At 41.8% G+C, this 17,866-nt stretch overlaps 1 protein-coding gene across 1 annotated transcript in view; it reads left to right on the top strand.

The window, feature by feature from the left end:
* Positions 1 to 17,866, top strand: part of Plch1 (phospholipase C eta 1) — a 207,775-nt gene that overhangs the window by 151,476 nt on the left and 38,433 nt on the right. The window contains 5 exon segments of the mRNA XM_028894530.2: positions 1,226 to 1,319; positions 3,118 to 3,321; positions 6,794 to 6,914; positions 10,455 to 10,626; positions 16,045 to 16,152. Of these exon segments, the coding sequence (XP_028750363.1) occupies positions 1,226 to 1,319; positions 3,118 to 3,321; positions 6,794 to 6,914; positions 10,455 to 10,626; positions 16,045 to 16,152 (699 nt within the window).

Below are 17,866 nucleotides of genomic sequence, written 5' to 3'. Positions count from 1 at the left end.
GACTGCTCCTCAAGAGGGCCTGGGTTCAATCCTTAGCACCTACATGGCAGCTCACAACTGTCCGTAATTCCAAGGTCTGACATCCTCACACAGACATACACGCAGGCAAAATGCCAATGTACACAAAATAAGAATAAATAAATTACTTACAAACAAAAAACAAAAACAACTAGCTTTTACTAAAACCCATTGAACCTAAAAGACAATGGGATCTTTGAAGACTGTAATCGAACTGTGCTTTCAGTATTCATTATTTTATTCTGGCTCACAAGATTGTCTTCCTCTATTGTTATTCATCCGTATTTTAGAATGTCACTGTTAGATTCCTGAGTAAATGGACTTTTCTTTTTTTAAGTAAAAATAACACATTTTCTTTTCTTTTTCCTTTTTTTGCGTTCTGGGACTCAGACCCACAGATTTATAAATGTTAGGCAAGTCTCCTACCAATGAACTACAATCCCAAGCCTGCCCTCCAGCTTTCTGCTGGTCTTTAAAGAGGTTCTTTCTAAAGAGTTTGCTTTCATGCATCGTGTAACTATCCACGCAGCAGCCTTGGGGCTGACAGTGATAAGCACATGTGCTGCCTTCTTGGCGCTGCAAAATGGTCCCCAAGTGTTCATTCCCTGACCCTCACCACCACCCTGTCCTGTAGCCATGTCAAAGGTACGTGACTTCTGTGGTCACCCTGTCACTATGAGTACCGCACAGGGTGTGATTCTCACCCTTCGGCCAGTTGTTCGCTTTTGCTCACTTTTGTGTTCCTGAATCCCCATAGCTGACTGCTCGGCAGAAGATGCTTTAAAGATGCCCATACAGCTGAATTTACTTAGAGACATACTATTTTGATAGACCATAATTTCCTTCCTACATATATTTATGACTATCACAGTTCGGTTTTTATGTAAGAATAATTTATTTTGCAGATCGCTACTGCATATGAATGGGTTTGCATTCATTTTCTTTTATTCCTTCATGGAGAGCATTTGTCGGAGAGTTGAAAGGCCGTGTTCACTGACCAAAGCTGAAGGATGTCGAGGCATGTTAAGATCATAATCATCCTCCAAAGATGAAAGCAAAAATGAGTCTGGGAACTTCAAACAGTGCTTGCTGCGGCCCCCGGAAATGTCAAGTGTGGGATACTAGTCAGTCAGTCCTTCTTGCTGTGGTGTAGGGGGGCACAGCTCATGAGGTTTCAGGTGCTTTCTTTCTATTCTGCTTCCTTTAGATGAGTAATGTGACCGTGGACTATTGTCTTGACATCATAAAGAAGTTTGAAGTTTCTGAAGAAAATAAAGTGAAAAATGTCCTTGGGATTGAAGGTAACTGGTGGTCTTAATCTGTGTTTCTCATCTGCTACATTAAATTTTAATTACAAATTTTTAGGAAGCAAACTCGGAAAATAGTCATGGAATTTCAGGTAATTCAGATACAGCCTGAAAGCATATGTTTTCCTTCATAGCCGAATCTCTGGTTTTGTGTGTCTCATTTTTATAGTACTCCTCAAGCTACCATTGTGTGTGATGAATGCCAAGAAATATTTGGACTTTGCTCAAATGGATAATTATTTTTAAAGAAATAGTCATGTCCTGATGATTGCAGGAAGGGAAATTTGGCCCCCAAACCAATAATCTGCAAAAGTTGTGACTTCAAAATAAACATTTTTTTAAGTAAAATATTAAAAATTGATTTGTTTTTCCTAATTGGTAGCATTTCAGAAACTGTTAGAAACGGAAGTCTTGTGAACATTACCACCTTATTTTATAGCTAAAGAAAGTAAGACCAAAGAAAATTAAATAATTTACTTACAACAACCACCCAGAATCTAGTTCCTAGGATTTATACATAAATAATATGGTATAAATATAGCTACTGTGTGTATAAGCTATATGCCTTTAAAATATGCAGAGAAATAAATTATAGGCTGTGAGATTTCCCAAGCAGAACAGATAACTTTAACTGAAGACTACTGGGAAACTCAACATCCCTCAAGAACATGCAAAGCCACAATTGATTGCTGACTTCTGGTGTTTCCCTGCTCCCAGTGTGGACAGATAGGGGTGTGTGTGTGTGTGTGTGTGTGTGTGTGTGTGTGTGTGTGTGTGCAAGCAAGAGATCAGTCTTCACTATATTACTCAGGTTGACCCTGAACTTCTGGTCTCAAGCAGTCAGGCTCAAAACAACATACATGGCTTGGCCAGGAACCTTTAATGCCAAGTACTTATTTCCTGGGGTGGAAGAGAATTAAAATGAAGGGCAATAATTTGAAATGTTCTATCATTAAAACTATTTTAAAACAGAAGACAAACTAATGTGGGCCTCTTAAGACTATACCAAGATATAAATATTTTTATTGAGGCTTCCTTCAAAGATGCAATTAAATATGGTCCCTAGTTATAAACATAAAGGTTGCCATGAAGAAACTCTGAAGACTCTGAGGATATTTACAGACTGAATTTCACCAAACGAGTCTCAAAGACTTGAAACAACTTGTAATGGTGACTACTTGTGGTCACTCATATCTTAATTCATGAATCCATGACAATGGCTGCCTCTTCTACTCAGATTTTATATTTTGAAAGCTTATAGAAAAACTGGTAGATTTTCTACACAAACTTTTAAGCACCATTTCTAAGTTATTTATGTGAAAACCGTTGGCAGCATTTTCCCCAAAGCTAGTTTCATAGTTAGTCACCCTCTGAATTTAGGTAATGCTGAAATGTTTTAGCCTTATACTTTGCCATGTGCTGTTTTACAGAACATCATAACAACTTAGCAGTTACTGGTTGATTGAGGTATAAATATGGCTATAATACAACTCTGGTCACCCCTGAGGTCACACTACATAAACATAGCTTGAGTTTACTAGTTAATTAATGCATTTGTCATGACAAGATGTCAATTCATTTTTCTATAAGATATATTTAAATGGCTACTCCCTGAAGTCATATTTTTGGATACTCTTTTTGGCATCAAGCAAACCTCTCATTGCCCCAGTTGCCAGCACAAACATTGTCCTGATACTTGCTTCTGACTATTCTTGGACCGTTTTTTGTCTCTCTTGGCATCAGTTAAGCAGATATTCTTTGAAAGTTGTGTCATTTCACTCTTTCCTCGAAGGCTTCACGAACTTCATGCGTAGTCCTGCTTGTGACGTATTTAACCCTTTGCACCATGAAGTGTACCAAGACATGGATCAGCCCCTCTGCAACTACTACATTGCTTCATCTCACAACACATACCTGACAGGGGACCAGCTCCTTTCTCAGTCCAAAGTGGATATGTATGCACGGGTGCTACAAGAGGGCTGCCGATGTGTCGAAGGTAAGTGTGGTCTGTCTGAGCTCGGTGTGATTGGTTAATAGGCCAGTTAGATAACAGAGCCCCAAAAGCTATTTCCGTACTAATTAGAAATATTTGTTCATTGTAGAGTCATTTTTCTCTTTGTCTCTTTATTTTCAATCATGTGCCAGTATTGGGGAAGCATACTCTGAATTGTTAATAAAACATTATAAATAACAATCTACCTGAAAAGATGTTTTAAAATAAAAAAAAAAAACCAGCAAAATAGTTTTCTATCTATTTTGAAGAGACTTCATGGTCTACATTTATTAAATTGCTAATCAGTTTCAGTGGCGAAGACACGGATATGAGTAAGATGTGGTATTTGACTTTGAAGAGCTCGCAGATGATCAGGGAGCACGTACATAAAAATGTTAGTATGATATGAGGCTTCTGTGGGTTGAGTCACAGGCATGGTAGAGGAGTGTTACTATAGGCAAACAGAGTGTGAGATGAAATTAATCAAGCAGAGCTGGGTCAGGCATGATGGTTTTAGGTTCAAGTTTTGATTTGAGGGCAGGTGACGAAATTTTCCCTGTAAAAGAATTTTCCCTGTTTTGGCTAAGTGCTTGAAGGGACTAGATCATCATGATGGGGAACGCAAGGTAGTGAGAGCGTGAGGAGGCTGGTCCCCTTGTATCCACAATCAGGAAGCAGAGAGAGATGGATGCTGGCTGGTCATCAGGTTTTCTCACCCACCCCCCTTTTATTCAATCTGGACTCCAAGCTCATGGGATGACATCATCCATGTTTGAGCGGGTCTTCCATTATCAGCTTAACTTCTCTGTGTCTTCATCTCATAATAGAAAATGCACTCTGTCTTTTAAGGGTCTCCAAAGCCTTCATAGTCAATACTGTTTAAGGCTTGGTTTCTTCTGAGACTCAGTTACTCATAACTGTGAGCCTCCTCTAACAACAATACAATAGCACAGAGAATACAACCACTTCTAAAGGAAGAATGGGGGTCTAGCCCAGAAAGATCCTACCAAAGCAACCCTGAAGTCCACGAGGGTGAGAACCAAGCCCTGCATAGCTACATCCAGCATGTGGAGCTGTTGGCAGCATCATCTGGATTGAAACAAGCGTGAGAAGTCCTTTCTGCCAGCTCCGTTGGCTGTCATATCTGTGGTTTCTCTCTTGAGCTTGCTTAACTCCATGAACATCTTATATCTCTGCTATCTCCAGTATCTGTGATCTTCACTGCAGCTTAGGCCCACCTTCACATCTTCACAGCTGATTGAGGAGCCCCGTTTGGGGAACCCTACCATGCCACAAGTTCCCTGACCTCAGGGGATGTTTCAAACCTTGGTCCAAGTCCCCATAACTCCTCACTCTTGCATCTTGCACGCCTGCAAAACCAGCTCCATGTGACTGATGCTAAGTTCTGCTACTGCTTGAGATGTGGCCTGGCCCAACTGGACCATCACTGCAGTGGCCTCTGTGTTCTTTTGTGGCGGAACCTGGGGAAATACTTCCGTCATCAGCCTGACTCAAGCATGACACCCTGAAGCTCTTTTTGTTGAGAAAATGAAAGGTTTTCAAATAAGTTTACATTGTTCCATTCGGGAGCTTTGGCTTGTGCCCTCCTTGTGCCTTGTCCTCAAATCACCTTTCTCATTGCCGAGTGCAAAGTCCTGGATTTTCCTTAATGCCCTCCCTGATCGCTGGGGCTTGAACTCAGGGCCTCAGGCATGTTGAGTTTGTGCTCTACCATTGGAGCTATACCCCAGCCTAGTGGCACTAACTTCTATAATAATTGTAGCCCTGGTGTCCCCGCCTGCCCTGTGCTCAGTTTTAACACTTCTTTTAAGAGCTGATTTTCTCTCTGAACTGAATATTTCCATATCTTTGTGCTCCACTTTCTGCTGTGTCTCACTATAAATCTGGATAAATGTAAAGGACAATAATAACAAGACATACCATGAATGTTACTGTCTGACAAATAAATTGATCCATTATTTTTATATCCAATTTCACTTAAGTTTCAGGACACAGGCAGGTCCAGTCAGATTCTTAGCCAGAGTATACCATGGATAGCCTCCTAATAGAGTTCTTGTTTTCCTCTCTTCTCCTTTCTGTCAGCATTCTGGACTTTGAATCCTACAGCAGAATGGCCTATTAACATTCCATAGCTTTGTCTTAGTTAGGGTTTCTATTGCTGTAAAGAGACACCATGACCATAGTAACTCTTATAAAGGAAAATGTTTAATTGTGGTGACTTACTTACAGTTCAGAGGTTTAGTCTATTATCACCATCGTGGGACATGGCAGCATGCAGGCAGACATAGTACTAGAGAAGAAGCTGAGAGTCCTACATCTTGCAGATCTCTATGAAGCTGTTGCCTATGGAAACCAGCATATTATTTTCTAATAAACTTTTTTATAAATTGAAAGATTACACTCTGAAGCAATGATACGAAGCATGGCACAGTGGCATGTGAACCAGCAACATGGTTATTCATTGTTATTACCAAGTATTAGATACTGAATAGAATTATACTGCTATGCTTCTGTATACCTGAAAGTACAGTATATTTGTTTACACCAGCAATGCCACTAACATGTGAGGAATGTCTTATGCTAAGACGTCACTACAGCTACTGTGCCACAAGATTTTAGTTATGTTCACTTCAGGCTGGAAATCATGGTACACTCCTTCAATCCTCGGACTTGGGAAGCAGAGGCAGGTAGATCTCTGTAAATTCAATGCCAGTCTCTATTACATATTGATACCCTAAGTAAACAAACAAATAACAAAATGAAAGAAATGTTTATTTCAGGGCTGGAGAGACAGCTCAGTGGTTACAATCACTTGCTGCCATGGTAGAGAACCAGTCAATGTATAGTGCACAGAGGGCATCGGATCCTGTATTCATTAAACATCAGCAGAAAAAGAACTGATAAAATAGAGTAAGAAAGGGAAATTGGGATTAGCCAGTTGCATTTAAGGAATGGGCACACACAGTTGTGGGGTGAGCAAGTCTGAAATCTGTAGACTGACTAATGGTTAGCCCGAGACCTTGGTTAAAGGCGATATTTTAGTTGCATGGGCTCAAAGCAGGCTCAGGCAGGACTTACATGTCCTACTTCCTTTCTGTTTCTGTAATCAACAGCAACTTTCAGATGAAAGGATTTCTCTGTTCAATTTATTTTAGCTAATAAAGAGGAATTGTTTTAGAAGACGATATTTCCAAGAGAAACTTTGGTAATGCTAGTCTCCTTGTGATGTCTTTGCATACTATAAGCACTCAGAAGCAAGCACCCAAATAATTTATCCTCTTTAACTTTTTGTTCTGCTAAGTATGCCAGAATGTTCAATTCTCTCTCTTTACATCTTTTTCATAACTGTAGTATGTATAAGTTCTAGTAATAATCCTAAACGTTTGTGGTATTTCCAGAGATGTTAAGAAACCAGACATTTTATATTGTTGATGTGAACGTCTGTCTTTGGCAGTTGACTGTTGGGATGGCCCAGATGGAGAGCCAGTGGTCCACCATGGTTACACTCTCACTTCAAAGATTCTCTTCAGAGATGTTGTGGAGACCATCAACAAGCATGCCTTTGTGAAGAATGAGTAAGTATAGCAACACATGGGAGCTATGCTCCACTTCTAGTAGCCCAAGGTAATGTGGTTACAGGAACACGCCCTCTCTTGGATCCCTCGCCTTTATTCCCACTGCCCTGGTTCTCTTCTTTCTCTCCAGCAAAGATTGGGAACAAGTATACTATGGCTTCCAAGTTTGTGGGTTCTTGTGACCCACTTACTCCTTAATCCCATTCTTTCTCGTCCTGTCTCCTTGAAAATATCCTTGCAAAGAATGGCTTCTGAATTTCTAAACCTATAAAGCTTGGAAACAAAGTATTATACATAATCGTTTTTAAATTTTTTGAGACTTTGTTTTTATGTGTATGAGCATTTTGCCTGAATGTATGTCTCTGCATCATGTGAATGCAGTGCCTATGGAGGCCAGAAAAGGGCACTGGATCTCCTGGGACCTGAATTAGAGACACTTCTTAGCTTCTATATGGGTGCTGAGAATTGAACCCCACTCCTTTGGAAAAGCACCCAGGGCTCTTAACTTCTGAGCCATCTCTCCAGCCCCATAACAGTTATTTGACACTACATCATAATTTAATAAAACAGACTGTCAGACACTTCAGGATACTTGGGACATCCAACACAGAGAAGATGAACCGTTTCTTTGACTTCGCACTTTCTCTTAATTCTCATTTCCCCTTTGGTTCATGCTCTGTACTGATGCTATGGTTTCTTTTTTTGTTGTTGATTTTTCAAGACAGGGTTTCTCTGTGTAGTTTTGGTGCCTTTCCTGGATCTCTCTCTCTCTAGACCAGGCTGACCTTGAACTCACAGAGATCCGCCTGTTTCTGCCTCCCAAGAGCTGGGATTAAAGGCGTGCGCCACCACCACCCAACACTATGGTTACTTTCAGAACCATGAACGCTGCTGTAATTCTTGTCCTAGTGCTCTTTCTAAAGCTTCTTCAGGACCCAGGATGTCTTCATGCCCTTCACATGTGGCTACTTCCTTCTCTTCCAGTATTATCCTCCTCCATCATTGCTGCACAGAGACCTAGCATCTGCTAGCAACAATTGCCTTTCATTTTCTCCAACAAGCCCAGAACTTTTACAACTCCCAAACCAGTGTGTGCTATTCTCTGCCCCAAATACCCTTCCCACCATACCACCCGCACATGCTTCCTTTTTATGCAACAAAATGATTTAAGCACCACCCCGCTGGGAAGCATATCTTGACCCACAGCTGACTTACCCTCTCTTTCTTGATACTGAAGTATCTGAACATGTATCTGTCCCAGCATATAACACCCTGATAAAAAGGTTGATATCTTGCTTCCTTTTATAGGTATGAGGTGGTAAACTCATTGAAAATATGGAACTGTATTTCAGTAATTATTGATTTCTTTCTATTTAGCAGGTACTACAATATACTAAGCATATGAAAAAGGGTTTTTAAATTAAAGAAGCAAATTAAAATTGTGATTGCATAAAAATCAATATTTTAGAAGCTAGTAGCCTTTAAAATCTCTAATATTTGATCCTATTAATTAACCATGAGGTTGAGATATGCTCTTCTAATGAGAGATTCTTGCTGCATAGCAAATTTAGTCTGTGGCATTTTTACATGGAAGAATTTAGTGCTAAATTCAGTCTTCCAAACCCTGATTTCTTTGGGTCTTACATGTCAGTATTTCCCATTTTATGAAATAGTACCACCCCCATACCCCAGAGGACCCTCTGATTCCTAGAATGCTGATTTCATGTTTATGAACCCTTAGAAGAAATGCACTGTAGTGGCTGGAGAGATGGCTCAGTGGTTAAGAGCACTGGCTGCTTCTACAGAGGACCTGGGTTTGGTTCCCAGAGCTCACATATTTGGCTCACAACCAATTTTTTTTTTTTTTTAATTCAGGTTCAATGGCATTTGACACCCTCCTCTGGCCTTTGTGGGCAATTGGAGTGCACATACATTCAGACAAAACACCCATGCACATAAAATAATAGAAAATAAATGTTTAAAACAGGAAACACTTTCAATGAGAATGTCATATACTTGTTTAGGACATTAACAAATTTTGGACCTTTTATTTTCCTTCTATTTTTTAATGTTCCCCTTTACCAAGGTTTTTTAACTTTGCCACTATGGACATTTGGGGCAGATCCTATGTGGTAGAGGAGCCATCTTGTGTACTGTAGAGCATTTAGTAGCATCTCCAGCTTCCACTCACCAGATGCTGGCAGCATCCCTAAATCGTGCCCACCAAAACTGTCTTTAGACATTTACAAATGTCCCTTAGTGGGACGAGGCTCAAAATCCCTTCCCCCATTGACAACAGCCTTATTCTTGGCGGCACTAGATACTATTGAGCTCTTTCTATAGGAGGTGATAATTTAAAATTGGTTTTGTTAAAACCTATACAATTGCAAGACATCTTAGGGTTTTTTTGTTTGTTGGTTTCTCTTCACAACACTCTTGGATAAAAACCTATGAGAGCCCAACCAGCCCAACAGACCAGTCAGGACAGCAAGCCATCGTTGGCTGGAGGCACCACACAGGCCTTTCTAATTGGACAGAATTTAATTTGAAAAGGTCACGGGCCATTTTGTGGAGCTTGTGCTTGCCCAAAACATCTTTTTTTTTCTTTACACAAATGTGTTAGGCAATTCAAATACTGGTTTGTGTACTCTGAAAGATCTCACATATTATTTCTGAAGATTCGTGCTAGAAAACTAAATTCTGTTTTGTTTTTCCTGCTTTGGCTACCAACCCCCCAGATTTTGGGAATCACCTTCCATTTTCTGTGCTGAAAACCCGTGTCCTGCTATAGCATGGATAGTGGGTTTTTTTAGACATTGATGTGGGGTGTATGTGTTCATATGCCACATTGCACATGTGGGTATTAGAGGACAGCTAACGGAAATACCTTTTCTCCTTCCTCACGTGGGTGTTGGGGATCAGATCCAGGCCATCAGCCTTGGCAGCAGCTGCCTTTACTGGCTGAGGCTGAGCCAGCTCACTGGCCCAGCTTTTTTTTTTTTTAATTGAACACTGGTGTTTTATTAAAAAAAAAAATGTTGGGGAGGCCTGACATTTGATGTATAAAACAAAGCTACATTATGTTATTTTTTCCCCTTAGTTCCCAAGGTGGGACTGCTATATTTTTTAGAGCAAGTAATGGCCTTTAATGATATGCAGTAGTCTCTGTGATTCATTTATACATATGAATAAATATGAAAAAAAATGACATCATGAATTTTATTTCCTTAGGCTTCATATTTCTTATATATGCATACACACACACACACACACATATATATATATACTCCTCAATTTTTGCCTAACATTAAACTATTGTTTAGCCTTTGTGCATGGCAAAGTGTATTTGCCTGGAGGAATTTTTTTTCAATGCATTCTTAATCTTTCTGTTTTTTAGTGCCATTTTAATCATTATCAGTATTGCCCATTCAGTGGCTGGGATTTTAAGAAAGCAGCACTTGCAGATTCTGTTGCCAGGTCCCCGCGATGCCTGTGAGCCGGCTGTGCTGAACGCCCGTGGAATTGTTGCTCTTCCCTCAGGTTTCCAGTTATACTGTCTATTGAGAACCACTGCAGCATTCAGCAGCAGAGGAAGATTGCTCAGTACCTGAAGGGGATATTCCAGGACAAGCTGGACCTGTCATCCGTGGACACGGGAGAGAGCAGGCAGCTTCCAAGCCCTCAGAGTCTGAAAGGCAAAATCCTAGTGAAGGTAAATAACTTCAGGGTTACAGCCCAGACATCAATGTCAACTAGGTCTTTCCTCCCTGGTAACAATAGATAAATAATAAACAAACCAACAAAAGGGAAAGTGATTAGAATCAATACGTGTGAAAGGAATCTGTGTACATGTCTTATGTTAATGTATAGTCACACTTTCAGAAGCAGGTTATGGCTGATTGAATGCTATGGATTTGTTTTGCTGGCTGTCCATGCCGTGCGAGCTATTTTAGTCTGAGTGAGTTCCCACAGAGAGCTGTGTATGGCAAAGTGAGGTGCAAGAGAGGAGAAAGCTCTCTGACTCCATGTCTGAAGGCATTCTGTTAGATTCTTTTCTTCTATTTCAAGCTCCAATAACTGTCTGTCAAAAGGAAAAAAAAAATCTTCATGGTTGGTTGGTCTTGGTTATGTGTGTGAGAAGCACTCACTTCAGACAGGAACATGGGCACAGACATAATGCCCCTCAGGACCTGTGTGTATGAGAGGAGAGGGGGTGATCGGAGTGACATTTTATCAAGAGATTTTCCAAGGGAGAAAACTTACTATAGTGAATATCATGAATATAAATGATGGTAGAAAGACAGTTCCTTGAGTTCTCAGATTTCCAGCTCTGTGATTTCACTGATCTCCAGTAAACGTTTTCTTTGGACTAAAATCTTACATGATTGCCTTAGTTTGAGTTTAGAATGATAAAGAATAGAGAGTAGACTAGGCTACTTAAGAAGGATATGTGTCATGGAGGAACAGTAAAGTAAGAGCCCCATTGTACAGGGGAACTCTAAGAAAGATAATGAAATCTTTAGAGTTAGTCAAAACGTGCTTTTCTAGCAATTATATCAGAAGGATAGGTCCAGAGTCCATCAGAGAGGTGCTGTCAGCCTCCTGTGTAGGTACATTTTGAATGAAAGGTCCTGATAACATGACAGGTAATATCAACTTGCCCAACTTGGCCAGAGGTAACTGCTGTGCTAAAACAAGTTTCTGCATTCAAAATTGAAGAATTATCTATATAATATTGTAAACACCTCACATTCCTTACCCAACTATAAGAAAATTGCATGTAGACTGAAACAGTTGTTTGGCTGGGCACAGTGGCACATTCTTTAATTCTAGCACATGGGAGTCAGAGACAGGGAGATCTGTGCAAATCTGAGGCCAGTCTGGTCTACGTAGTATGTTCTAAGCCAGTCAGAGCTGTACAGTGAGACTGTGTCTCAAAAAAAAATCTTGCTTTTTGGACAGTGGGAGTTAAGATAGATATGTGGTGTTCCAGGACTTATGGGTACCAGAATGTATTAGGTAGAAGGTCTGAGGCAATTTTTGGAAGGGGTGGCAGAAGTGTGAGCTATGGGCATCCCAAATGTGTCTGAGATCCATTCACTATTGGTTTCTTAGAAGTTAAGGAAAAAGCTGGGCATGGGGGCACGTGTCTTTAATCCCAGCACCCAAGAGGCAGGTAGTGGGAAACGGGGAGCCCGATAATGGGATGATTCCACAGAGTCTGTTGAAGATCAAAGGGATTTATTCAGGGTTTAACTCACAACAAGAATAATTGAGTTGGTTGCGGAATCCAGAAGGGGTGGGTATGACAAAGAGAGACAAAGGAACAGGCCACTGCCATGTCTTACCTCACCAACTCCACGAATCCTCTGACTGAAATCCTCTGAGTCCTCATCTGAAAGGCTCCAGACAAAAAAAGCCTTTAGTTCCTGTGTCCTCATGTCCTTATATACCTTTCTCCGCCCAGCCATTAAAGGTGTGTGTGCTTCCCAAGTACTGGGATTAAAGGTGTGTGCCACCACGGTCTGGTCTCTATGTTTAATCTAGTGGCTTGTTCTGTTCTCTGATCTTCAGGCAAATTTTGTTAGGGTGCACAATATATCACCACAGTGTAGCTCTTAGTGGAATGCTTGCCCAGTGTGTGTGAAACCCTTGGATCAATTCCTGTCGCCACCTAAACTGGCCTTGGTGATGTACACCTCTAATTCCTATACTAAGGAGTGGAGGCAGGAGGACTAGAACTTTAAGGTCATCTTCAGCTACAAAGTGAGTTCAAGGCCAGCCTGTAATATATGAAAGCCTGTCTAAAACAATGCACAAATTTGTTTTGACCACTTCAGTCTCAGAAAGGCCATTCTGTAAGTTGGAGAACATATGTCAGTCTCCAAATCCTAAAAGCTTGATCTGAATGCAGACTTCATTTTTATTACATGATTATATAATCCTTTTGAAATTATAACTGAGCTAAAGTCTAAGGTCAAAGGCTTTGGGTGTACAGGAGCATTCGGGACAAGGTCAGCAGGTGAGATCCCTCTCACAACCTGAAATACCATTCATGTGCACAAAGCAATTGCCGAGTTCATTCCGTTCTTAAAACATTTCTATCTCTGCATTGAGTTAAAAATGCTAGATATTTGATTTTTCAACCTTTCTTAAAAGTAGGGGGTGCACCCTGCCTACAGATGGCCCATCAGGTGAACCTCCCTCTGTCACTGAAAAAGAAATAGGAGGAGGGCCCAAACTGAGCCCCTCCAGCTGAGGGATGCTGGAAAAGGCCAATGGCTGCCTATCTGCCGGCACTTGCTGAGGCCACCGTGTGGGTGGTGAGGTTCTAGGCAATGATCTCTGTCCCTTGTTTTGAAAAAGGTATTTTTACTGGATTAGTTCTGCCCCCCCCCAAGATTCTATTTGTAAGTCTATTAGGCATCGACGGCTGCATAGCAGTTTCCCCCAAATTTAGCAACTTGAAGTAGCAGACATTATCCCAGAGTCCCTGCTGGGTTTTCTGCCCAAAGCTGCAGTGGAGATGTCAGGTGGTACTGCAGTCACCTGGGCAGACTGGGGAGAGGAAGATGTACTCTAGGATCAGTTGGTGGCAGTGGCTGGCAGGATGTTGGCCTAGAGACTCCTAGTTCTTTGCCACGTGGTTCTTTCCACTGAACTGCTCACTGGTGTGTGTGTGTGTGTGTGTGTGTGTGTGTGTGTGTGTGTGTGTGTGTGTGTAGGGCCTGGGGGGGGGCAATTGCTATCTTCTCCATGTTTTGGTGGTCACTTGGTCCAGCCCACATTCAAGAAGAGAGCATTGCAATAGGACAGACAAGAGCCTGGAGGCACCTGTGACACTTTGGAGGCTGCCCATCACTACAGCCTCAGCCACTTGCCTGAGAGCCTGGTCTGCTCACCCCGACCCTCCAGCATGTTCTGGGGGCAACTGCAGATCCCATTAACATTCCTTTCTGCTCTCAAGTCAGAAGCCTACCGATGTAGATAGCTACCTTAGAGCTCTCTCTTATCAGACCCCTGGGTCTCGCCTTCTCTTGGCTTTTTCTCCTTTTTAACTTTTTCTCAATATAAGTTGGGAAATATAGAAGAAGGGGGGAAACCCATAGAGGTACTCACTCTTAAAAAAATTTTGTCTGTGTATGCATGTGCACACGTATGTGTGTGTGTTTGTGCGTGTGCCTGTGCCACACATGTGGGGGTCAGAGGACAACCACAGGTATCAGTGTGTGTTTTCCACTTGTCTGAGGCAGCCCTGTCAGTTTCTGGGGGTTCCCCTGTCTCATCTCCCATCTTGCCATAGAAGCCCTGAGATTATAGACGCAAGCTAATGACACCCTGCTTTTTGTGGCTTCTAGGGGTCCAAAGTCAGATCCCCATGCTTGTGATGTAAGTGTTTTATCCTGTGAGCATCTCCTCAGCTCTGGATACGTATCCCTAACAATTGACTGTATCTACTTCCAAATTATTCTCCAGTGATCTCATAGATCATGTGATCTATTGAGTACAGACAGTCCGCCTCCTGTGTCTGAACTGAGCCTCACAGGTTTCGTTCCCTTAGGTTACATAGTGTTTATGTTACATTACCTATTATAAACAGCCTAGAAATGATTTGAGGGAAACAGGAGGACATACAGGGTGATGTGCAAATACAAAACTGTGTTGTAGCAAAGACTTGAACATCTTTAGGATTTGGTGTCTGAGAAGCGTTCTAGAGCCCATCTCCCATGGATGCTTAGGGCTGTATGTTATGTAGCTCAAATCTCTTCCCATCTTATGAGAGTTTTTCCCTGCCAAAGGTCCCTGATTTCTAAAATGTACTGGTGACTGGAGAGTGGCCTGGTCCTGAGGACTGTTGTGTAAGCTACATAGTGGTCCTGTGGAGGGAGGACTGGATGCAAAGGGGCACCAGCAGGCAGCAGCCAAGGGCAGCTCTGCCCACTGAGGACAGCAGGCTGCTCTGGGGCCATAGTGGCTTTGGGCTGCTAAAACAAGATGCCCTAGTCTGAGTAACTTAAAAACAAAGAAGTTTATTTCTCTGTTCTACAGGCTGAAAGTCCAACTTCCAGGTTTTATAATTCCCTTCCCTTCTCCTCCCCCCCCCTCTCTCTCACACACACACACCCTGATGTATATCTCACTCTGTAGTCAAGGTTAGCCTGGAACTCACTATATAGCCAGACTTGTCCCCAATTCACCTCAGTCTTCTTTGTCAACCTCTCAAGTATTAGGATTATAGTTGTGAGCTAGGTTATCATGTTTAGTGTCTGGTGAAGGAGGGTCTGCTCCTCATAGGTATGTTTCCATGATGGAAGAGACAAGCAACTTAAGGGACCCTTCCTCATTCAGTAACTTCCCAGAGGCCTGAGTTCTTCATGCTGTCAGGTTCCAGCAAATGAGGGGACACCAATACCCAGATTGTGAAAGTTGTACAATCATATGCACATTGTCAGGAGTCAGGCCTTTTAAAAAAGACATTGGTCTGGTTTTTAAAAATACAGTATTATTAACTGATTTCATTTTATTTGAGGTAATAACAGCCTTAGGATAAAAAGTTCTTCTCATCTTTATTTTGTCTTTCTGCCAGACTATTTGCTTTCCAGTCAGTCTGAAGTAATGATGGGTCATTGCATAGACACTTCATTTTGTATTCAGTTTTCTCTATAAAAAAATTATGGTTCATAGAGCAGAAAATGTACCTTACCCCTTAATTACTTAAGTGTATAATTCGGTATTGTTAAAAATAGACAGAATGTTATACAATCAGAGTTTTTTCATCTTGAAAAGCTAAAGCTCCATATTCCTTCAGAGCAGCCATTTGCTTTCTACCACCCGTTTCCATCACCATTCTGTGTTCCCTCTCTGGGTTTGCTGTTTGGATACCGGACGCAAGTAGAACCATGCAAGGTTTGTTTTTGGTTATGTCGTCTGACATAATGCCTTCCAGGTTCCCCCATTTTGTAATGTGTATGAGGGTGTTGTGCTTTTAGAAGGCTGAGTAATATTCCATATGAGAGGAGCAGGCTTTGTGTGTCCATGCCTCTGTCAACAGACGCCTGGCTTGCCTCTACTTTGGGGACTGTTAGGGATTTCTTTTCATTTTCAAATGGGGTGTTTTGATCTATTTCAGGGCAAGAAGTTGCCTTATCACCTTGGGGATGATGCAGAGGAAGGAGAAGTTTCGGATGAGGACAGCGCAGATGAAATTGAAGACGAGTGCAAGTTCAAGCTCCATTACGTGAGTTGCAGGCTCCGCCCTCTTTTTGCCTTTCACGTACCACAGAAGGAATGGGGCCCTAAGTCAGTGCTGTGTTGGACTCTCCACAAATACTGGCGTCTGTAGTAGTGTGAAAGGATCTTCCTTTAAAATGACTCTGTGTGCTGGCACCCAGCAGTGTGGTGAGAGAGTGAGTGAGTGGAGGAGTCTATGCCTTAGAACTGAGAGGTGTGTTAGTGGTGAGTCCTTCTGTCTTAGGGTTTCTATCCTGTGAACAGACACCATGACCATGGCAGCTCTTATAAAAGAAAACATTTAATTTGGGCTGGCTTACAGTTCAGAGGTTTGGTCTGTTTCATCATGCCAGGAAGCAGGTAGACATGATGCTGGAGAAGGAGCTGAGAGTTCTACATCTGGATCCACAGGCAGCAGGAAGAGAGAGACAACTGGGCTTGGCTTGAGCATTTCAAACCTCAAAGCCCACCCCCAGTGACACACTTTCTCCAACAAGGCCACACCTACTCCAACAAGGCCATACCTCCTAATAGTGCCACCTCTTATAAGCCCATGGGGGCCATTTTCATTCAAACCACCACACCATCCGTCCTCTTCCCAGGGACAAACACACATGTTATAATAGGGCTGAGAGTCAAACTGTGGTTGGACTGTCAATCTTCTTGACGAACATGAGCAGGTATGGTTTTACTTCCCCTGCCAAATACTGGCTGCCCACTGTGGTACCTTAGGCCGGCTCCAGGACCCAGCTGCACCTGGGTCTACTTTTTTAAGATTCCAAACCCCTCACCAAGAAAATATGCCTTGGTCTCAGTGATTCCTAAGCCCTTCCTAGAGTGGGACACTTGGCTGGATGTTTAACTGGCCACGTCCTCAACAGAGTGGCATTTGAGGTGAGCCATCTGCCTCGGGATTGGGACCTTTTCTTACAGGAAGGAGCCTGTGTTCAGAAGATCAGTGTTTTGACAGGTGGTGGTGGTGGTGGTGGTGGAGGGGGTTCAGTTTGAACCTGCAGAATCCTAAGGCTTGAAGAAATGCTGTCCCTGTCACTGTCAATGGTCACATGATTTCTGGTGCCACATGACAAGCCCAAAGCAGTGCAGGCCTTGCTGTACAGTTTCATTTCTACAGGAAAGTGGTACTTCGTGGACATCAGAACCATTATTCTGTCTCCAGATGCATTTTGTATAATCTCTCCTAATATACACCATTACCCAGAATTCAACAATTATGTTGTTACAACAAGACACTATCTTCTAAATTACACTAACTCTGATGCCTCACCTCAGAGGTGGCAGCAGGGGCTGACATCATTTTCAAAGGAGACAAGAGCTTAATGACAGCTGAAGTCTCCATAGACATTTCTTTCTTGGCTTTAAAGTGCTTTGAAGGGGGGAAATAGCAAAGATTCAGCTTGAAGAGAGAGAAAATGGTGATCTGAATTCATCTCTTCCCTGTTAGTAGTTTTTATTAACTCAGTTAAATACCCATATCTAATAGATCACAAAAACCTAGGTAGCTTCTTAACTGAAAATATAGCAACTACATTAGTTTTTTTTTTTTTAATATATGCTTTTCTATGTATTTGCTATCTTTGTAAGTGATTCCTTTTGACTGTGGATAGTTAAAGTCTTATTTAATAAACCATGCTTTTCAGATTCTCACTCTTTTGCATATAGTCCTTCAGATCTCTGGGTTACTTGCTGTATAGTCTACCATC

Source organism: Peromyscus leucopus, chromosome 6 (genome assembly GCF_004664715.2).
Source record: "Peromyscus leucopus breed LL Stock chromosome 6, UCI_PerLeu_2.1, whole genome shotgun sequence".
In the NCBI taxonomy this organism is placed as follows: domain Eukaryota; kingdom Metazoa; phylum Chordata; class Mammalia; order Rodentia; family Cricetidae; genus Peromyscus; species Peromyscus leucopus.
This window is presented reverse-complemented; position numbering and strand designations above follow the sequence as displayed.